Source organism: Emydura macquarii, unplaced genomic scaffold (assembly GCF_026122565.2).
Source record: "Emydura macquarii macquarii isolate MOO-44397 ecotype Brisbane River unplaced genomic scaffold, CSIRO-AGI_Emac_v2 contig_3220, whole genome shotgun sequence".
Lineage (NCBI taxonomy): Eukaryota > Metazoa > Chordata > Testudines > Chelidae > Emydura > Emydura macquarii.
In genome coordinates this window covers 10,533,036-10,550,563 of record NW_027133357.1, presented here as the reverse complement: position 1 = coordinate 10,550,563, position 17,528 = coordinate 10,533,036, and the positions used below count along the sequence as shown (strand labels likewise).

The 17,528-nt window shown below is 42.5% G+C and overlaps 1 protein-coding gene across 6 annotated transcripts in view; it reads right to left on the bottom strand.

The window, feature by feature from the left end:
• Nucleotides 1–17,528, bottom strand: part of SRGAP2 (SLIT-ROBO Rho GTPase activating protein 2) — a 166,804-nt gene that overhangs the window by 63,538 nt on the left and 85,738 nt on the right. For all 6 annotated transcript variants that reach the window (XM_067531801.1, XM_067531798.1, XM_067531797.1 and 3 more), the window contains exon 4: nt 1,186–1,248. In XM_067531801.1, coding sequence (XP_067387902.1) covers nt 1,186–1,248 — 63 coding nt within the window. The remainder of the gene's footprint in view (nt 1–1,185; nt 1,249–17,528) is intronic.

Here is a 17,528-nt window from a genome sequence, read left to right as displayed (position 1 = left end):
GCTGGAATGGGAAGTATAATAAATGTAATTACAGAAAAAAGGTATGTTAAGCAGCTGTGAGAATATGCCATGGTGGGAAGGAGATGTCTGTTTACGGTCCTTTGAGTTATGAATTATACTGTTTTTAACTTTTTATACAGCTGCTAGAGAGTTTAATGAGTGCTATATAAATATATGGCACACCCAAAATTAGGATCCCTATTCTCATGGGTTAGCTAAAACTGTAGCACACAAAATGGGTGACCTTTATAGCTAATAGGGCAAAACACTGCTTAGGGTACTGAGAAGTATCTAATGTTTTCTGGGATGCGGGGAGTCAGACATCATTCACTGTCAAGGTTGCTGTGCGTTGCACTTGATGCATTAGAGAACGTACACTTGCATTTAGAGATTACCTGCACATTAGTGGTACTATTTTACAATGATACAATAACAATATATTTGTGGGAGAGGTTTGTTAAAAGTGAGTGCATAAAAATCTTGTGCATGGAGACATCACATTTCAGAAAACAAAACATCTTTAAAACAGATTGTTTGGCCTTCAGGAAAAAGAAGGCTGCATCTCGGCTGAGTTTCACCCAGAGGAGGGTCCTGTTCAGAGCGCTGTATGAAACCGAATGCTGAACTAGAATATTAAACACTTGGGCATATTCAGGAATTCAAATCCCTTTCCTCCCCAACCCACTGCAGACAAACCTGGCTGAAATCAGGATCTAGAAGATAAACCAAATAGGAAAATCTCCAATAAATCCTCAAGTAGGGGAAAAGGTACAGTACACAGTGAAGTCTGACCTGTCACATTAGGCACCGTAGCCCAATTTGAAGAGAATGTAGCCAATTGTCTCGGGTTTGTTTGTTGCAGAAATCGAAAGCTCACAACCACAGTACTCTAACATATACACAACTAAAAGTCTAGCCCAAAACTGGATACTTTCCATAATTCCCGAGGAACATTCTTTGGCAACAACAGATCAGACAGAGATACAGCCGGAGATAAAGTTAGAGTGAAAATAAAATTATTGGTGCAGTATTGACTGGTGAACATACGCTGCCTCAAATCACTTAAATCATAGACATACGTCAGTCGTAGGGCCTAGTCTCTGCTGCAACAGCTGTAGCAACACGCAGAAGTCGAACACGTCTTCCTTATGCCTGAAAAGAACTCATGAATTAAATCTGATTTACCGTGTAGAGCTCGTTCAGGACCTTCATCAAGTCTTCCTGGAGTTGCAGTCCGACTTCTTTACTCTACAACAAAGAGAACCAAAGGTCCATTAGTGAAAATGGGGAATGGTTGGAGGATGCGCCCCACACACTCAATCTAGACCCAATTAGGCACCATTTAACCTGGCAAATCCAGTAACTACTCAGCTCAGACATAGTTATGAGGGAAGTTTCAGTTGCTTGCTCATTTTTCAATGGCTCTCTCAGCTAACACAAAGAGAAGCCCTACTCAGACAAATAATGCAAGGCTGGAAATGCTTACACACTGTGTGGTGTCCATGAGCGCTTGTGTGACTGCCAAAGTAGTGAATCAGGACAGTAGGGCATGTACCGTAAGTCTCCATAAAAACTCACCTACAGCTAAAGACCAAGTGTGTTAGCTCCTTAACAAAACTAGTCTCTATATACTGGGAAAGCAGCAGCCTATACCAGTACCTGAAATTCAGATTCTTGTAGGGTAGCCATTGCTCGCTGTCTCTCATTTATGTGCACGTACGAATGCACACACTTCAGTGCCCTCTTCTTGCCCTTGCTATCCTTAACGTTCCGTAAGTCACAGAGAGCAGCATCAGTAATCAGTGCCAATTCAGATAATATCAGCTATTTACTAAATGGGGGCACTCAAAAGGGATTCTACAAGTATTACAGGCTGGGGAGACCCATCCAGGAGCTAAACCTTATTTTAACTAGCTGGCTGACTAACTGAGACAATGGATACGTGCACCTGGACACAAGGTGGAAATGGCTCCCTGGAAAGGGAGGATCTTAGTTAGGTGTAGGGTGAGCATTCTTGGAAAGCAGCGCTTATTTGTGCGTTTCATTCAGCATGCTTTTTGTGACTAAAACCAAACCCAGGAAAGGGCTATGGTTTGACCTGCAGCAGCTTGCGGGGACTGCGTGCGGAAGAGTGTACGAACCACTATCTTAGACACTTAGTTTTGAATGCAGTGGTAATGCCAAGGTTTAAAAAAAGGAAACCCCACCTACTCTACTTTATATTTATGAACTCTGCAGTCAACTCCCCCAATTTCCACCTCAAATTATAAAGCCAGACTTGGGATTTGTCCCAGCAGATAACACCAACAGCTATTTTTAACTGCAAGGACTACAACACAGTTTTAAATGTATGAACACACATCACTCCCAAGCAAAGGACACTTCCTTTTTTGAGCTGCTGACTTATAGCCAAAGTAATACGACTCATGAAAAATAAGAGGGAGCTGCACTGAAACATGATTAGTTGTCAAGGCTGGGTAAGGTTCCAATGAGCCAGCAGCCAAGTGTCAATTTTAAAAAAATTGTATGTATTTTATATCCTTGGCAGGTGACATTAAGCAGGCATTTCTGCCTTGTGACTGGATGAAGCTGCCATATGAAAGTGCCGCACTAGCAAGCTCTCAGCTTTAGCTAAACACAGGAACAGAGAGTGCCTGAGCATCTCAGCTTTAATGAAAAGGGCATTTCAGCCCCCGCCTCCCAACTCCAGTTGTCAACGTTCACAACTCAGCTAGGTAAGAGGGATCAGCGCTTATTCATCACCCATTGCTACAGCAAAATTGCTTGGTGTTTGGCGACTTGGGTTTTTAAAGAGAGTGTTGTGATTATATCATCATCAAGGGTGACAAGGCAGCCTAGGTGGCTACCAGAAGTAGCCTGTGATAATTCACGAGTGGCAAACATTAAGTTTTCCTATGGTGCCTGCACAAGGTAGTAATTCTGCACTTCATGTGGGAAGACGCGTACTCTTTAAAGCTTTGCAGTGAGGCAGTCTGCAGCCTAGTCTCTATTATGCACATTCAAATGAGCCACCTACTTACATTCACATCACTAAAAAGCAATACTTGTGCATATAAAGTTTTCTTGTACTAGACATTTGGATCCATTTTAATGGACTGGTCCTGCTCCCTCTGAGTTCAAAGGAAGCTTTGCCCTCAACTTCAAAGCACACAGGGTCTGAGCCTACAACTGGTGGTCAGGGAAGTGGCAGTTTATTCTCTCTGCAATCTGAAACGCTTGAATGAGAAAGACATTTAAGACCCTTATTGAATGTGCTTTTGGGTATATCCAGTCAGACTGCTTAAAATTTTCTGGATTACCTGAATGTTTATGCACGTACACCCACCCCTACCCCACCCCATCTCATGCACCCATCACTGGACATCTCATCTTCCCTCCGCTCACCAGTTCTCTGATAGCCTGAGCAACTTCTTCTATAGCAAACGCGTGAGAGAACAAGAGAAATCTCTGTTCTACAGCTGACTTGCACAAGTATACAACTTACGTAACACCTACGGTACTTGAAAGATTGAAGCCAATAAAATTACAATTAAGCCCAGGCAGATGTTTCCTTTGTTGTTGCTGACAACTTTGAAGAAGAAACGTCTCACCTATTATCCCTGTTTATTTGAACAGGCTGCAGAAGGGCTTTTGACTTTCTGCTTTAGATCCAATTCCCTATGGAGCACATGATTGTGCTCGATAACCAATGTGAAATTCTAATTAAAAAGGGGCCTTTGGAAACTCAAAGTGATGCTGAGACAGACACGGTTAATCACAATCTTGTAACAGGCATCCAAGACTGTCCTGCTTTCCAGAAAAGGTACTGGGACGGTAGATAGACTTTCTGATCCACAGAGTGCTCTACATGCACTTAACTGCCATTAGCCCCCACAGATCACATTATAAGGAAGTTCCGGATTTCCAGGGGAAAATTTCCTCCAATGAAAACCTAACCTCAGACGAGATGACAATTTCCCTTATGAAATCCGGTAACATCCCTCTGATAAAGCCATTGGTTCTTCCCAGCAATCCCATGAACTGCATTCCAAAGGGGGAGGAGTAAAGGCAAAGAATAAACAGAGCTGCCTTTGTACGTTATCAGACAAAATCTCTCTTTTCTTAAAAACTTCATGTTAAAGAATGAGTCATCTAAACAGCTCAGGACACTGAAGGGAAGAACATTTGTTGTGGGCCATCGTGTTTTTTTTTTCACATCAGCATTCAAATTGTTGCCTGAAAGAGGCCTAGATTCAGAGCTTAACAGTAGCCCCCGTACTTGTAACCCATCCAAATAAAAAGTCATTTTCCTGTAGGGTTTTAATCCGCAAAGGAGGATCAGTGGTTGTGTCCCTTTAGACTGTGCATTCCTTCAGGCTCCTGCAGTAGTCCCCTGGGGGCCGGCATTCTTGCACAGCTGTGTTCCTCTGAAAGAGGTCTCAATATTAAAACCAGCAGCTTGCTCTGAAATGGCCAGTTTTAGCACTCCCAGCCTAACCCTTAAAATTTTAATTCTTCCATCTATAATTTAATAGCTGTGGCCATTCAAAGACACACTGACCATTTCTACTTCCAAGGGTTTTAAAATGAAGCACATCCAGATCATGTTTTGTGGAGGAGAGAGTAAATGGGGGAAGACGACAATGCCTCTATTTCACCACACTTTCTCATTCAGAAGCCAACCATGCTCACAGCACATGCAACTAACAGTTGATTCTGCTTTTATTTTAATTAACAGGTGACTCCATCTATTTCAACATGCGGCAAGAGGTATTTCATCCCGATTTTCTTCTATTCACTAGGTATGAAAGCAGCAGCACCATTCTGTACACCAGCCTTTTTAATAGAGAATCCAATTGTCCAGAGGTTTATATTTCAGCTGCAGTTCAGCATACAAAAGTTGGAAGACTAGGAGCAATTGTCACATCCCCTCTCCCCCCCATCCTCCAGCCCCAAGTTTAAGGAGCAACCTGTTGGGTCACATTTAAGTTAGGGAAAGACACTCATTGCTTTATTTGCATTTTTACACAAGGCAATGCTTTAAGAAGGACTTTAAAGTGATCTTTTAAAAATGATTTAGACTGTAAACTCTCCTGGGCAGGGACCTCATCTATAACTGCTTAGTACAGTACACTGTGCTATGGAAATAATATACTGTATCTTTTAGAAGACATGAAAATTCAGTGAGTTTTCCTTTTTCCTAAAAGAAGGCTAAAAAATTATGTTATGGAGGCTTGGAAATTCGGTACTCTGCATCTGTTAGGGAGAGTTAAGACAGTTATCCTCCACCTCACCTCCTTTAAAACAGGGTAATAAAATGTTACAGTTATAAACAAAAACACACTGAGCACTCAGCTCACACTTCCTTCCTTATGAATGTTCTGACATGAACAGGACCTCTTCCCATCCAGTCCTCCACTCAGTAAGACTCCTACCCAGTTGCTACGTTCACAGTCTTGAGGATCAGAAGCAAGGGTCTTAGACTTACCAATTCCTTTACTCCCTTGAATGTAGAAGCTCTGATAGCTTCATTGGCAGATTTTTCATGTTCCTTGCATGTGAACTATTCGATTCAAACTAACAGGTGTAGATCTGTGGAACTTCATTATTGATCTGACTGAACCCACATGGTCCACCAGATTCAACAAAGAAGTTTTTATCATATCCACAGGGGTCAAGCAGCTCACACAAGTTCAACATTTTTGTAGTGAAGACAGACCAAGTTGACCCACACTTATTTTTAACCCCCCTCCTGCTCCCAAAAAAGTTACACACTTAACTGGTCCTCAATCTCCTAGCCAAAACATATAGCTCAAATTACTACGACCGATACTGATGATTTACAGTGGAAGAAGGAGAACAACATATAGTCTAATTGTAAATCATTCCGATGTATCTCCTATTTTAACACAGCTAAGAACATATAGTGTTTCTGAAATTGGGCAAATACTTCGTTACTTAGATCACACACGCATGGTGGCACATCTAGTCCATTATCTTGTCTTTGACAAAAGCCCTGTGCTTTAGGGAATGTGGCACAGAAACCACATACTGGATAGTTCAAGAATAACCTGAAATTTCTTCATAAGCCTTTTATTAAATGTTCGAAACACTATGCAGCTGACTGGAGAAAAAGCAGTGCTTCAACACTAACAGATTATATACCAAACTTTGGGACGTTTTAGGTATTAGAACTGTTCCATTTCTGCATTTTGACATATGTAAACTTTTAAATGTTCTCACTTTGACCGCTGTGACCTAATCCGTGTCTTGGCATATAATGTATCTAAGTGAAAATAATTAACATTATCCACTTGTGACCCTAATAAAAATATTCTTAAACCAAACTAAGTAGAACCATCTGAAGGCTGAGTTCAGATGGTTTGAATTTTCACATATTCCAGTCCCACACGCTCCAACCCCATCTCTGGGTGGCCAGATGGACTGCTAAGATAATAAACTTTGGCTAGAGCCATGACAAAAAAGACAAGTACTCTGCTTTTTGAGTGTTAGACTTGTAACTGAAAGAAGGGGGTCTGGGGGAAGAATCAATGATTTCCAATCTCCAAGGAGTTTTGCAGTAATATTCTCCACATTCCTTCAATCATTAAGAGCCGAGGAAAGCTGGAGATGCTGCTTTCTCTGCAGCTATATGCGCCTAAGGATTTTATGACTGCCCTTTTCTTCATGTTAAGGATGATTAATGAAACTGAATGGCTAGTTCTGTTTTAAGTGCACCAAACACTGATCTTCTCACACAGAAAAAGGTTTTTTTTTAAACCAGCGTGTTGGCTAAATTGCCCTAACTGGACCAGCCATCTCTCATCCAACTCTTTTCATATTTATTTATTTATTGTGGAACATTGCTCATCCACTGGACGAACTTTTGAAGCAGCAACTAATTAAGGAGAGACAGAAGCCACCAAGGATAGGTCTAGATTGCAGCTGGGAGTGAGCCGGCCAGGCAGGCAGACAGACTTGCACTAGTGGGGTTCAAGCTAGCATGCTAAAATTAGCAGTGTGGATCTTCCAGATCAGGCTGGAGCTCAGGCTCTCAAGCACAGGGAATGAGGAGGGCTCTACCAGAGCCGGACCAGCCACACTGCTATTTTTAGCATGCGATCTTGAGCGCTGGTAGCTCAAAAGTTCTACCCAGGCAGGGAGGCTCATTCGAGCTGCAGGGCAGACCCAGCCCAAGATTCTGCAATTCAAGTTCAGGGTGAAGGAGACGAGGAAAGAAAGAACAGGAGAGCAAATAGACAGTACAAAATTCTAGCACTGCAAATGAGTTCTGAAGGAGGAAGCAGTATGCTCACTGGGTGGAACAAGTAGCCTGGAAATGAAGGTAAGAAAAATCAGTGTTCTAAAAAGAACCATTTCAGGAGCTGTGGATGGGGCAATGCTAGCATAATGCTATTCCCAGTACAATTTCCACTGCGTGAGGCTGAGGGAATGGGAGCTGAAAGAGTTGACCTAGAAGCTGGTTGTGCTAGTGAAGTGTAGAGAAAAAAAAAAAAGTGTACTGCAGGAAGTAGAGCGGTCAGAAAGGCAAGGACGAAAGGAAATGCCTCAGGCATTGGTAAAAATCCCTGAGTGCTTGAAAAGATGAGGGGCCTGAAGCAGAGAGAGCGCATAACCCCCTCCCCCCTCCCCCCCCCCCCCATCTAGGGTCTAGCCACTGAGTGCTTCCAGATCAGAGACCATTGAGCTGAACCCTCACCCCATGAGCAGACTGAAGACTCCAACTGAGGCACTTCACTGATTCAAGGCACCTCCTGAACATAATGGAGGAATGTGGATAGAAGACCTGCAAGAAGGGCGGGGGCAATGGATGCTATCTTCAGGAATCAGCTCTGAACAGGCGGAGACTTGGTGATAAGAGTCCCCTCTCCCTCCCCCCAAAAAGGGAGCCAGATGTTACAGAAGGTGGTACTAGCAATTCAACAACAGGGGCTCTTCATTCCCCGTATGGAAGCAATGCCCCAGCACAGTGCTTAAGTGAGGGCTGTACTATTGGAGGTTCTTCTTCCAGGTGAGACTTCGTTCTGATCCCTTGTGGTTATTAAAAGATCCCATGGCACTTTGCAGAGGAATAGAGGTAGTTGGACAACTTCCAATCCGGGTAATTAGAGAGGGAGTTTAGGGAAGCAGAATCCATTTCCAGTTGGCTAGCTCTTCACTTCCTACATACCGTTAAACAGCTGCCATTTTCCTTCCCAGAGCTGGCTCCCTCTCAATAGCGGGTGAAGTGGTTGTTATTTTTATAGTGCCTTGGGAGCCTTTGAAATGAGAGGCTGCATATGCATGTACAGTACTAATATACGATGCAAAGCATAGGGAAAACATCTGCACACGTGTAAGCATAGAGCTCATTGTGGAGAGAAAATATCTGTCATGCTGAATATTGACAGTGGGTAGAAACAAATCACTTGTAACCAACTGAGATAATGTTTACCTCGACAACAGTGAAGCCATGCAAGCAGTCCAACTATAATGCACTTGGGCTGCATCTTGGTGGTCCAAAATGGACACAGTCAAGAATACGATTCACATATCTGAAGGCCAAAAGAGACCATAACATCATCTAGTCTAACCTCCTGCATAACATTGACAATTGGATTTTTCCCAGTTACCCCAGTACTGAGCCCAAAAACAAGAAACAGAGGCATGCGTTCAGACTTCCATTTGAGTTCACAAGTTATGAAGGGACGCTGTTGCCATTTCTATTCAATTTACTTTCACGATGGAAAGAAAGCAAGAAAGCTGGAGGAAGAAGGAATTTAACAGCGTTTGCAAAGGACAAAGCGATGGAGGAGAGAGGCAAAGGTTCTTGTTTAAATCCATGTTTGCTTTATCCAGATACTTGCAAGTTTAAAAAACCTGAAGCTGTAACCCATTTTACAGGAAGCATTAACTAACACTGAAACAGAACTTGGAAACGCATTTAGTTATCTAGGCTCAGTTGTAATAATACCTCATAAGATCTCATGCATCACCCTCTAATTAGCTTAAAAAGTGACATTTTAGGTAGATTCTGTGTTTTTCCCACATTCAAGTTCTTAATGCAGAAGAAACAATGAGTTGTGTCTTCTTGACCTGGGAGGTCACCTAGTTGAATGAATTGCATTTACACTCTTCCTGAAGGAGGACGTCATCTGAAGAGCACACCAAACACGCGGGGCTGGCGGACAGGGAAGAAGGGGTGCCAAGCACAATGGATTTAGCTGTATTGCTGCGAAGACATGCATTGCTGAGAGAATGTGAAAGAAAAAGTAACTGGACTCAAAAAAGCCACCCCCCACACCGTTTGTATTGGAGACATGATGACCATCACCCATCAGAAAAAAAAAAAAAATTCAGCAAAATGAGAGGAGCAACTGTCATTAGCATTCTTGACTCACATCATCAGCATTTTCCTTTCAAGCTGCCCTTCTCCAACATCCTTTCCAGCCCAGGACAAGAAAGCCAAGAGAGCTGCCACAAGTGCATTCTCACTCGCACACGCACGTGCACACACAATCTTTTGTTGCAAGGGGCTGTGTCTGAACCATGGGTAGACCTGTAGGTCGCTGCCACATTTAACTGGAACATTAATTCTTAGAATGTTGCTCCAGCTTCAACGCTCTCTTTGTTCCGTCTCCCAACCCCCATCTAATTTCATCAAGACTTTTTGAGATCTACAACAAGGCTTACTTGGCTGTTTGCATTCCACTGAACATTACCACCTCAGCTTGAAAATATTTAGGGTGGCAGTAAGCAAGAGTTAAAGAATGCTGTCTACATTTTATGCTCCAAATATAAAACTTACTTTCTCAACATGGTTACAGTCTGTTAGCAAGACGGACAGGCTCTTTGATTTCAAATAATCACTCTATGAAGTTCCCTACTGATACGGGGTTCATGTGGAAGATTCTCAGGCTCTGCAGTGATGGCTGGACATACAAAACACTAAGATAGATGGTTCTACTCCACTGCCTGAAATCAGTCATCATCAGTGGTAGAGCTGCGACTAGGACTTAAGCCTGTTGTCTCTAAAACCCGTTCCCTTAATTACGAGACCATCTTCTTCCACATTAAAGTGAAAAAATAAACAAGGATAGTATTAAAAAACTGCAAAAGCCAAGCACTTCAACTTCTAAGCAAAATACTTAAAAATGGAGTGAAAACTAAACCAGAAATAGCTTGGGAATACCTTTTCAGCTATCATTAAAGCTCTACAAGTCTAATAGCAATGCTTTTTTATTCTTGGACTGTTAAGACCATGTCTAGACCAGAATGTGAGGGCGGGATATTAGCCAACACTATTTAAAAAGGCTAACGCAGATAAGGAACACTGGGCAAAATTCTCCAGAAGTGCCAAAATGACTTAGGCAATCTTGAAAGCCTTTAACACATTATACTGGTCAAGTTAAAGCACAGGCTCCACCACAGGTGTTAACCAACATAACACAAGTTCAAGGTAACATGACTTAAAATGTTAGCATGTGGAAGCTAACTCATCAACATCCTACCTTGAAATTCTAGTCTAGCATGAGCATCTTGACCCAAGTTGGGCTGTTCAGCTGAGTATCTTTATCCCAAGTCCAATTGGTTTAATCACAGAACAGTGGTTCACTATCATTTAGTTTGATACGTCTCTCACCAGCATCAGGTCCCCCTTTCACAGAACTACCAAGAGTTTATATTTGGTCACTTTTGTTTAGGTGGTCTACTGCCGACAGGTCTATTCTTAGGAAATGCTGTGTGTATGGAATCTATAGATTGTGCCTGCACATGTTTTATAGAACTCCATCCTTCACCATTTTTATGTATGGTCTGTTTATTTATCACCTCCCGGCCCTGTATAACAAGATCTCCTAAGGTTTTTTCCTGCTGTTCCTGTTGCATTAGTATTTTCTCTGATTTAGAGACAAAATCGAAAATCAAGGAAATCAAGCTACCTGGTAAAATACATGCCCCTTATGATGGGGAAACCAAACTAATATCTTTACAATGGTCCAATACAATTGCATCATTCATGCAAAAAGGTTCATTCATTATCTATGTACTGTCCTATTCTCCCCACCAACTGTACTAGTGATTGCTACTTTCTTCATTTGGCTGTTTTGTTAGCGCAGAGGAATTTCTCCTACTTGGTGAAAACACTGGGCTGTGAAAAAACCACTCACAGCCATAATAGGTCACAGCAATGCCTTATCATAACACTGCCACTTACACTCTTTGGACCATAAATTTGATTTCCAAATAGGTCCTATTTGCTCCTTTTTTGCTGTCTTCGACAGCACTGCTGTCAAGTCTCAGGCTTCGGGTTCCCAACCCCCAGTAAATCAAACAATTTTACGACTGACAGCACTCGTTCTTATTGTGAAGCCAGTTACACAGACCCACCTATCAAGTGAGTGAGATGTGAGAAGGGTTACAGAAGGTGGCAAAACCCACCAGCAGGCTGTGAAGTCCTGTGAAATATTGGAAGTAATGTCCTGTAATCCTGTTTGTGCCATCTCCTTGCAGCATACGACAGCTTTGGCCTACCGCCTCTCTCCGATGCCCTCTCTCAAATTGCTAAGAGAAATCTCTCTTGACATGGCTGACTAGAGGCATCACAGCTGCATGACTGACCTGCAGGCTCAGAGATGCTGTCACCCAGACTCCAGCTGACCTGAATTCAAACTGATGTACAAAAGGCTGGATAAAAGAGAGGTACATTGCTATAAAACAGGACAACACAGGCTGCACATATGACTACAGGGAAAGAGAAAAAACGTGGCAGTAACAGACTACTCATTTTGCATACATTGAAAAGGGCAGCACATTCACTGTCCATTCCATCAACAGGAATAGCATTTTCAGGCAGAAACACAGCGAACAGAAATATTTTAGCTACAGCCCTGAGCTATGCAGTGCTTCTCCCGGGGCAATGAGCTCTGACCATGTCGTTCTACGTGACTTGGTACGGAGCACAAATAGCCTGTCAATAATCATCCACTCTGTTGTAAAAAACCATTTTAAACTCTCTGGCCCTGGAGCAGAGACATACTGCTAGCTTCAACAACACCAACACATACAAATAATTTCTACCAATTCCTCTCCTTAATGCAGTTTCTTCTAAGAAAAGTAAATGTGGTGGGAAGGATGGAGGGGAGAAGATACTTAACTCTACTAGTGGCAGATAAAGGTCATTTCAAAACAGAATTTTGCCCTTGGAGATTTCAGGAGAGGGTTAAAAAATTCAATAGTCACATATGTCATCAGAAATCACTCTCCAACGGATCTGAAACATCAGAATTTGGACGGTAAGATTTTCCTCTACAGTTTGTGTCTTCTCTTATTTGACAAACATGGATTTTATCACTAGTGTTGTTTATGGTAACAGCAATAACATGATTTATTTTCCTGCCTGTTCAATTCAACAGCATCATTAGTAACAAAAGTAACATGCAAGAGTGTAAGGCAGAAGGTGATTCAGTGGGAAAATGTGCAAGTGTGGGAGTGAAGATGTATTTCCCCCACCATCACCATCTTAGTGACAGTTTCACTCTATAGAGAGGTTGTGTGTTGTACTGAAGGGTGGGGAGGCCTAGATTCGGAAGGATCTGATGTTTTGGATATTAGTCTTAATTTGCGTGCTTTATTAATAAGTTATCTGCATGTGCTAGATTTTAAAAATATTTTTATTTGTTTTCCAGTGGCTCCCACATCATCTTAGCAACATCACAATTTTAGTGTATGTCAGGTCTTGGGTAACCCCTTTTAGAAAGTTATTGATGTAGTATTGTTTCATATATTACCTGACTTCTGACCAGTTCTCATTGTGGATTGAGATTTCACACCAAATACAGTGCACCACATCGACAGAGCACCTTTCATGATCACATCTCCTCAAGTACGACATGGAAATTGAGTCCAAGACTCACTTATAAGGCTTTGTTTGTTCAAAAAACTCCGGTGTTCCATGAATTTCTTTCCCAGTCATTGATCAAGATTTCATCATGCTAGGTGCTGTACAAACAGAACAAGAAGATGGTACCCACCCCAAAGATCTTACAATCTATATGTAAGACCAGAGACAACAGGTGGATACAGGAGGGGAAGCATAAGGAAACAACAAAAACATTGTTCAGAATGAGAGGCAGTGGGTCTCAATATGCCAGCAGCCTAATAGTTAAGTTTTTCTAGGCATCACGGCAAATGAGTTAAAGAATTATTTGGAGGACGACGATGAGTTGGCTTTGCCGATATTTATGGGGAGCTTCTTCCAAGTGTGAGGGGCTTGTCTGAAAATTTAACAAGAGGGCAATGGAGGATGGTATCATGAGCCGATCAGAGGTGGGAGTCAACATCTCAATCACGTATATGATAGATACACTGGGATAGGCTACGAAGGCCCTTGAAAGCAAAGACAAGTTGCTTGTGGGTGATGCAGTGGGAAAAGGACAAGCACTGATACGGTCATGTTTTGTGCTTTTACTGTAAAATACTGGCGTGTTATTTTAAAAGGAGTAATTTGGAGCCTCTGCATGAGCATCCGGAAGTAAGGTCATGGGAAGAGGCAGAGATCGTACCCTGGAAGCCTCCAGTGAAGGAAGTGAGTGCTGAAGCAGGCAGAGTGACTAGATTAACTTTGCTTCCTCACTTCAACATTTTGCTTCCACCTCAGCCGATAACTTACAAAATCATCCACTTGAGTGTGAAGCAAATTATGGCACCAAGACAGAGCTACACAAACACTCAGTAACTTGACATTTGTGTTACAGAAAGCCAGTCAGCTGGAAGTACTAGAGAAAAATACTTTCAGCGACTAGATAAAAACTAAGACTTCTGTATTCTAGAAAAAAGGATTTTCCTTAAACACAAGAGATCAGTTTGCTTTGATGGAAATCGCATCAAACAAGCAGCAGAGAACTAGTGATTAAAGAGATCAAACTGAAAAGGCTTCTTCTCAAAAGCGCGTGTGTGTAAATAATATCCAGGGACCCCACTAGAGAGTCATCAATAGGGAAAAATCTGATAACCATATCAGAAATATAAAGGTTACACCATGCAGAGAAAGCAAGGGTCCATGTAAAAACCAAAGGTCAGCTGGGGGATAAAGAGAAAGGGGCGGGAGGGAGGGGAGGAGAAGGGGAAGGTGAAATCAAGAGAACCAACTCAAATGGACAAGTCTTTTTTTGTCTTTTCTTTTAAAAAGACCACGCTCAATGAAGATAAATAGGGAGAAATCAAAGGAGTGCCTCCTACAAAGATAGAGGGAATCAAAAGCAGCCTGCACAAGAATGGAACCTAGCATCAAAGCCATACATTCTCCCAAGACAGGCGGTGAGAACATCAGAATGGATATGCAGGCTTGCACGGCGGCTTTTGTACCTGAACCCTACAGTATCTGAACACAGGACTACGTCATTAATTATGGGAAGAACAGAAACAATTTAACTTCATCCACAGAAGCACCGGTTTGTTGCTATTATGGCCAGAGACGATCTGCAATTTCCACTTGGTTTTGTTTATTCACAGAGAATGATCAGCTATTCTGCAGTAGATCCTCTGTTATTTGTCTCATAAAAATTGCACACAAAGCTCTGAGCCTGATGCTACCACCCTTACTAGCACAAGTGGCTCCAATAAAGTGAAGGAAGGTCAGATTCCTTCGGAGGTCAATGGGACTGTCACATGAATAATGGCAGCAGGGTCAGGCTCCTTTCTATTATTTACAAGATCATTTTTCCTTCAACACAAAATAAGTCTCGGGCTGCATTTTTCCGTTTCTGTTCTCCTCTGCTATAACATGAAACTAAGGGCTTATCCACACAGTGCGGACTAGGGGGTTTAAGCTGCAGGGCACACTAACATGTTGCACTGCAACTACCCCGTGTAGACCCTGCTAGTGCAAAATAAAAGGTACCTAAACTCATGTTATCCTAGGCTTGTTTAAAACGGGATGAAGTGAACATGAACGAGGTACCGGGGGCAGGCTGCAGCTCACAGCCAATAGTCTGTCCGGGAGAGCCCTGCAGAGAAGCCCCAAGATAAAAGGGCACCGAAGCAGTGCAGTGTTCAGTGAACCTCTCCAAAATATGTGCCAGAGGAACAAAATGCACCATGTGGACATATAATGGTACAGTTAAACCACTCAACGCGTCACATTTAAACAGACAGAACCTCCGCTTCTGTAAGCTAGTGTCGCCCAACTGAAGTCCAAGTTACATCAGCTGTGAATCTGGCCCTTGTTCATTTCCTGGCTCCAGGAAATAGAGTCCTTGAAAAATCTGAATTCACTGAGCTACATTTGTTTTCATGTACCCAATGTAGCTGATGCCATGTCGCTCCCAGGATTTTAGTATCTTTTATTGGACCAACTTTTGTTGGTGAGAGACACACTTTAGCACAACACAGAGCTCTGTGTAGCACGAAAGCTTGTCACACAGGAGATGGTCCAATTTTGTTTTCATGTCAATTAAACAAAACAAAAACAAAAAAAAAAAAAAAAAAAAAAACAAAAAAAAAAAAAAAAAAGATACTGAACGTTTCTTTCCCCTTCCCTCCCCATTTCATCAGCCCAAATGACCCTTTTCCGCCACATTTTCTGAAGTCTTTCTTGCTGCTCTCCACCCAACCTAGGGCTTTCACAAACTCTACATTTGGCCATGTGCCCAGTCTTTGCCTTAATCTTTCTGCTATTCACCCTGTGAATGACAGTTGCATGACTTGTGAAGGGAAACCAAAGCACCACTGAGCAGTCTCCATCATGGGACTGGCTGGGCTGGAACAATGGAGGCTGAGAATGGGAAGCTGGAGCATTTTCATGCTCGCTGCCCAAATGAGGCGGCACTGGTGCTATCTGCTGAGCTCTTTATTTAGAAATGCTCAGATTTTACTCCTTATTTTTCAAAGCAAGAGACATTTTGCTTCCTTTGGTTTTTAAATCATGTTCTCCCTCGCTTTTCGATGGTTGCGTTGATTCCAGAGAGGGTCCATTGCAAACAGATGTGACATGCTGGTACTGAGCACTTAAACCGTCTATGGGGAAGCCTCAATGGAGCAGCAAACAGGACTGGCAGCCAATGAGAAACACCAGCAATACATTGAGTGTCTGACACCTCTCGAATGTTGGCTTTGGCAGTAAATCCGACTCCCCTTATCAGCGAAGATACCTTTGAAGTGGTTGGCAACTTTCCATCTAGTGCTCAAACAAATAAGGCCCTTCACATCATATCAGAGCCCTGAAAAGCGATCTCTTCATTCTAAGATATGGTGAGAAAGGCTTCATTAGATAGAGCCAGACCACGCAGTCCTACGGCACAGCAAATCCCAACACTGCAAGCTAAAACCAGCAGTCATCTGAAAAGCTACACGCAACTCAAGGAGAATCACTCCTGGGATTCCAGAAATTGATATTAAAGAAAAACATGCCAGTGCTCGACAGCCTGCAATGCTGCTTCCTTCTTATAAACACCTTCCTTTTACAACAGAGGGTCTTTGAGTGCAACTCCGTAGAATCTGTCTTAACTTGTAGATTTTCTGCCAAAGGGCTGTAACACCTACTTCCAGCAGCTGGAGACAAAACCCACATTTCCAAAACTGCCACAGCTGCTTTCAGTCAAAAACCACCACAGCAAGACTAGATCCTTCCATGTCAGATCCATTGCTGCTCCCGTGTTCAGATGACAGCTGTGACTGCCTGCCTTTTTTCCTTCTAGCGTTGGTCCATGGGATGCGACTGTTTCTCTAATGTGGACCTTATCACAGCTATTCAGGTCTTTATAGCCTCAAGGCTAGATTACTACAGCAGGCTCGATTTGCTCCATGCCCAGCGCTGCGGGCCTGTTTATTTCAGGGTAGAATCGAAGGTGCTAGTTATAAGCTATGAAGCACTAAATTAGAGGCAGTTCCCCAAATGCTGACCTAAACCCTTATTGCAATGTCATGGCTCAGCGTTCCATTACCTCTACCTGAAGCAGAGTAGGACAACCCGTATCACATCCCTCCCTACATTCCACTGCAGGAGTTCAATCCCATCGGGTCATTCCTGGACATCAATCTCTTCACAGCTAACATTTGCTACCATTAAATGAATTCTCTCCTTTAAAAAGAAAGAAAATGGCTATTTTCCACATGATTTTCTTGGAGGAAACATGTAAAAAACACATGTTTTCACATGCTCAAGCTACAGAAGAGCATGTCACAACATTTCCACAAACAGCAAGATGTGAAAACATACAAAATGAAGTTTAAGATTTGGTACAGCTCTCACTCTATTTACACACACACTTCACACACTTCGTAGATCTAGCTGAAAATGTTTTGTGGACATAAACACGGCTGCAGGTGCTGCCAACCTTGCAGAAGCATACTTCTGAAGACATTGCTTTCTCCACTTAGGAGAAAGAGAACAGCCCTTGTAAAACAGAGCATGCTTTAATAAATGACAGGGGTCCTTCCACGGTTTTCTTATGGGCAGGACATACTACATGGAATGGATGCCATTTAAAGTGGTGGTGATGACTTACATTTTCCTAATACCTTACATCCAG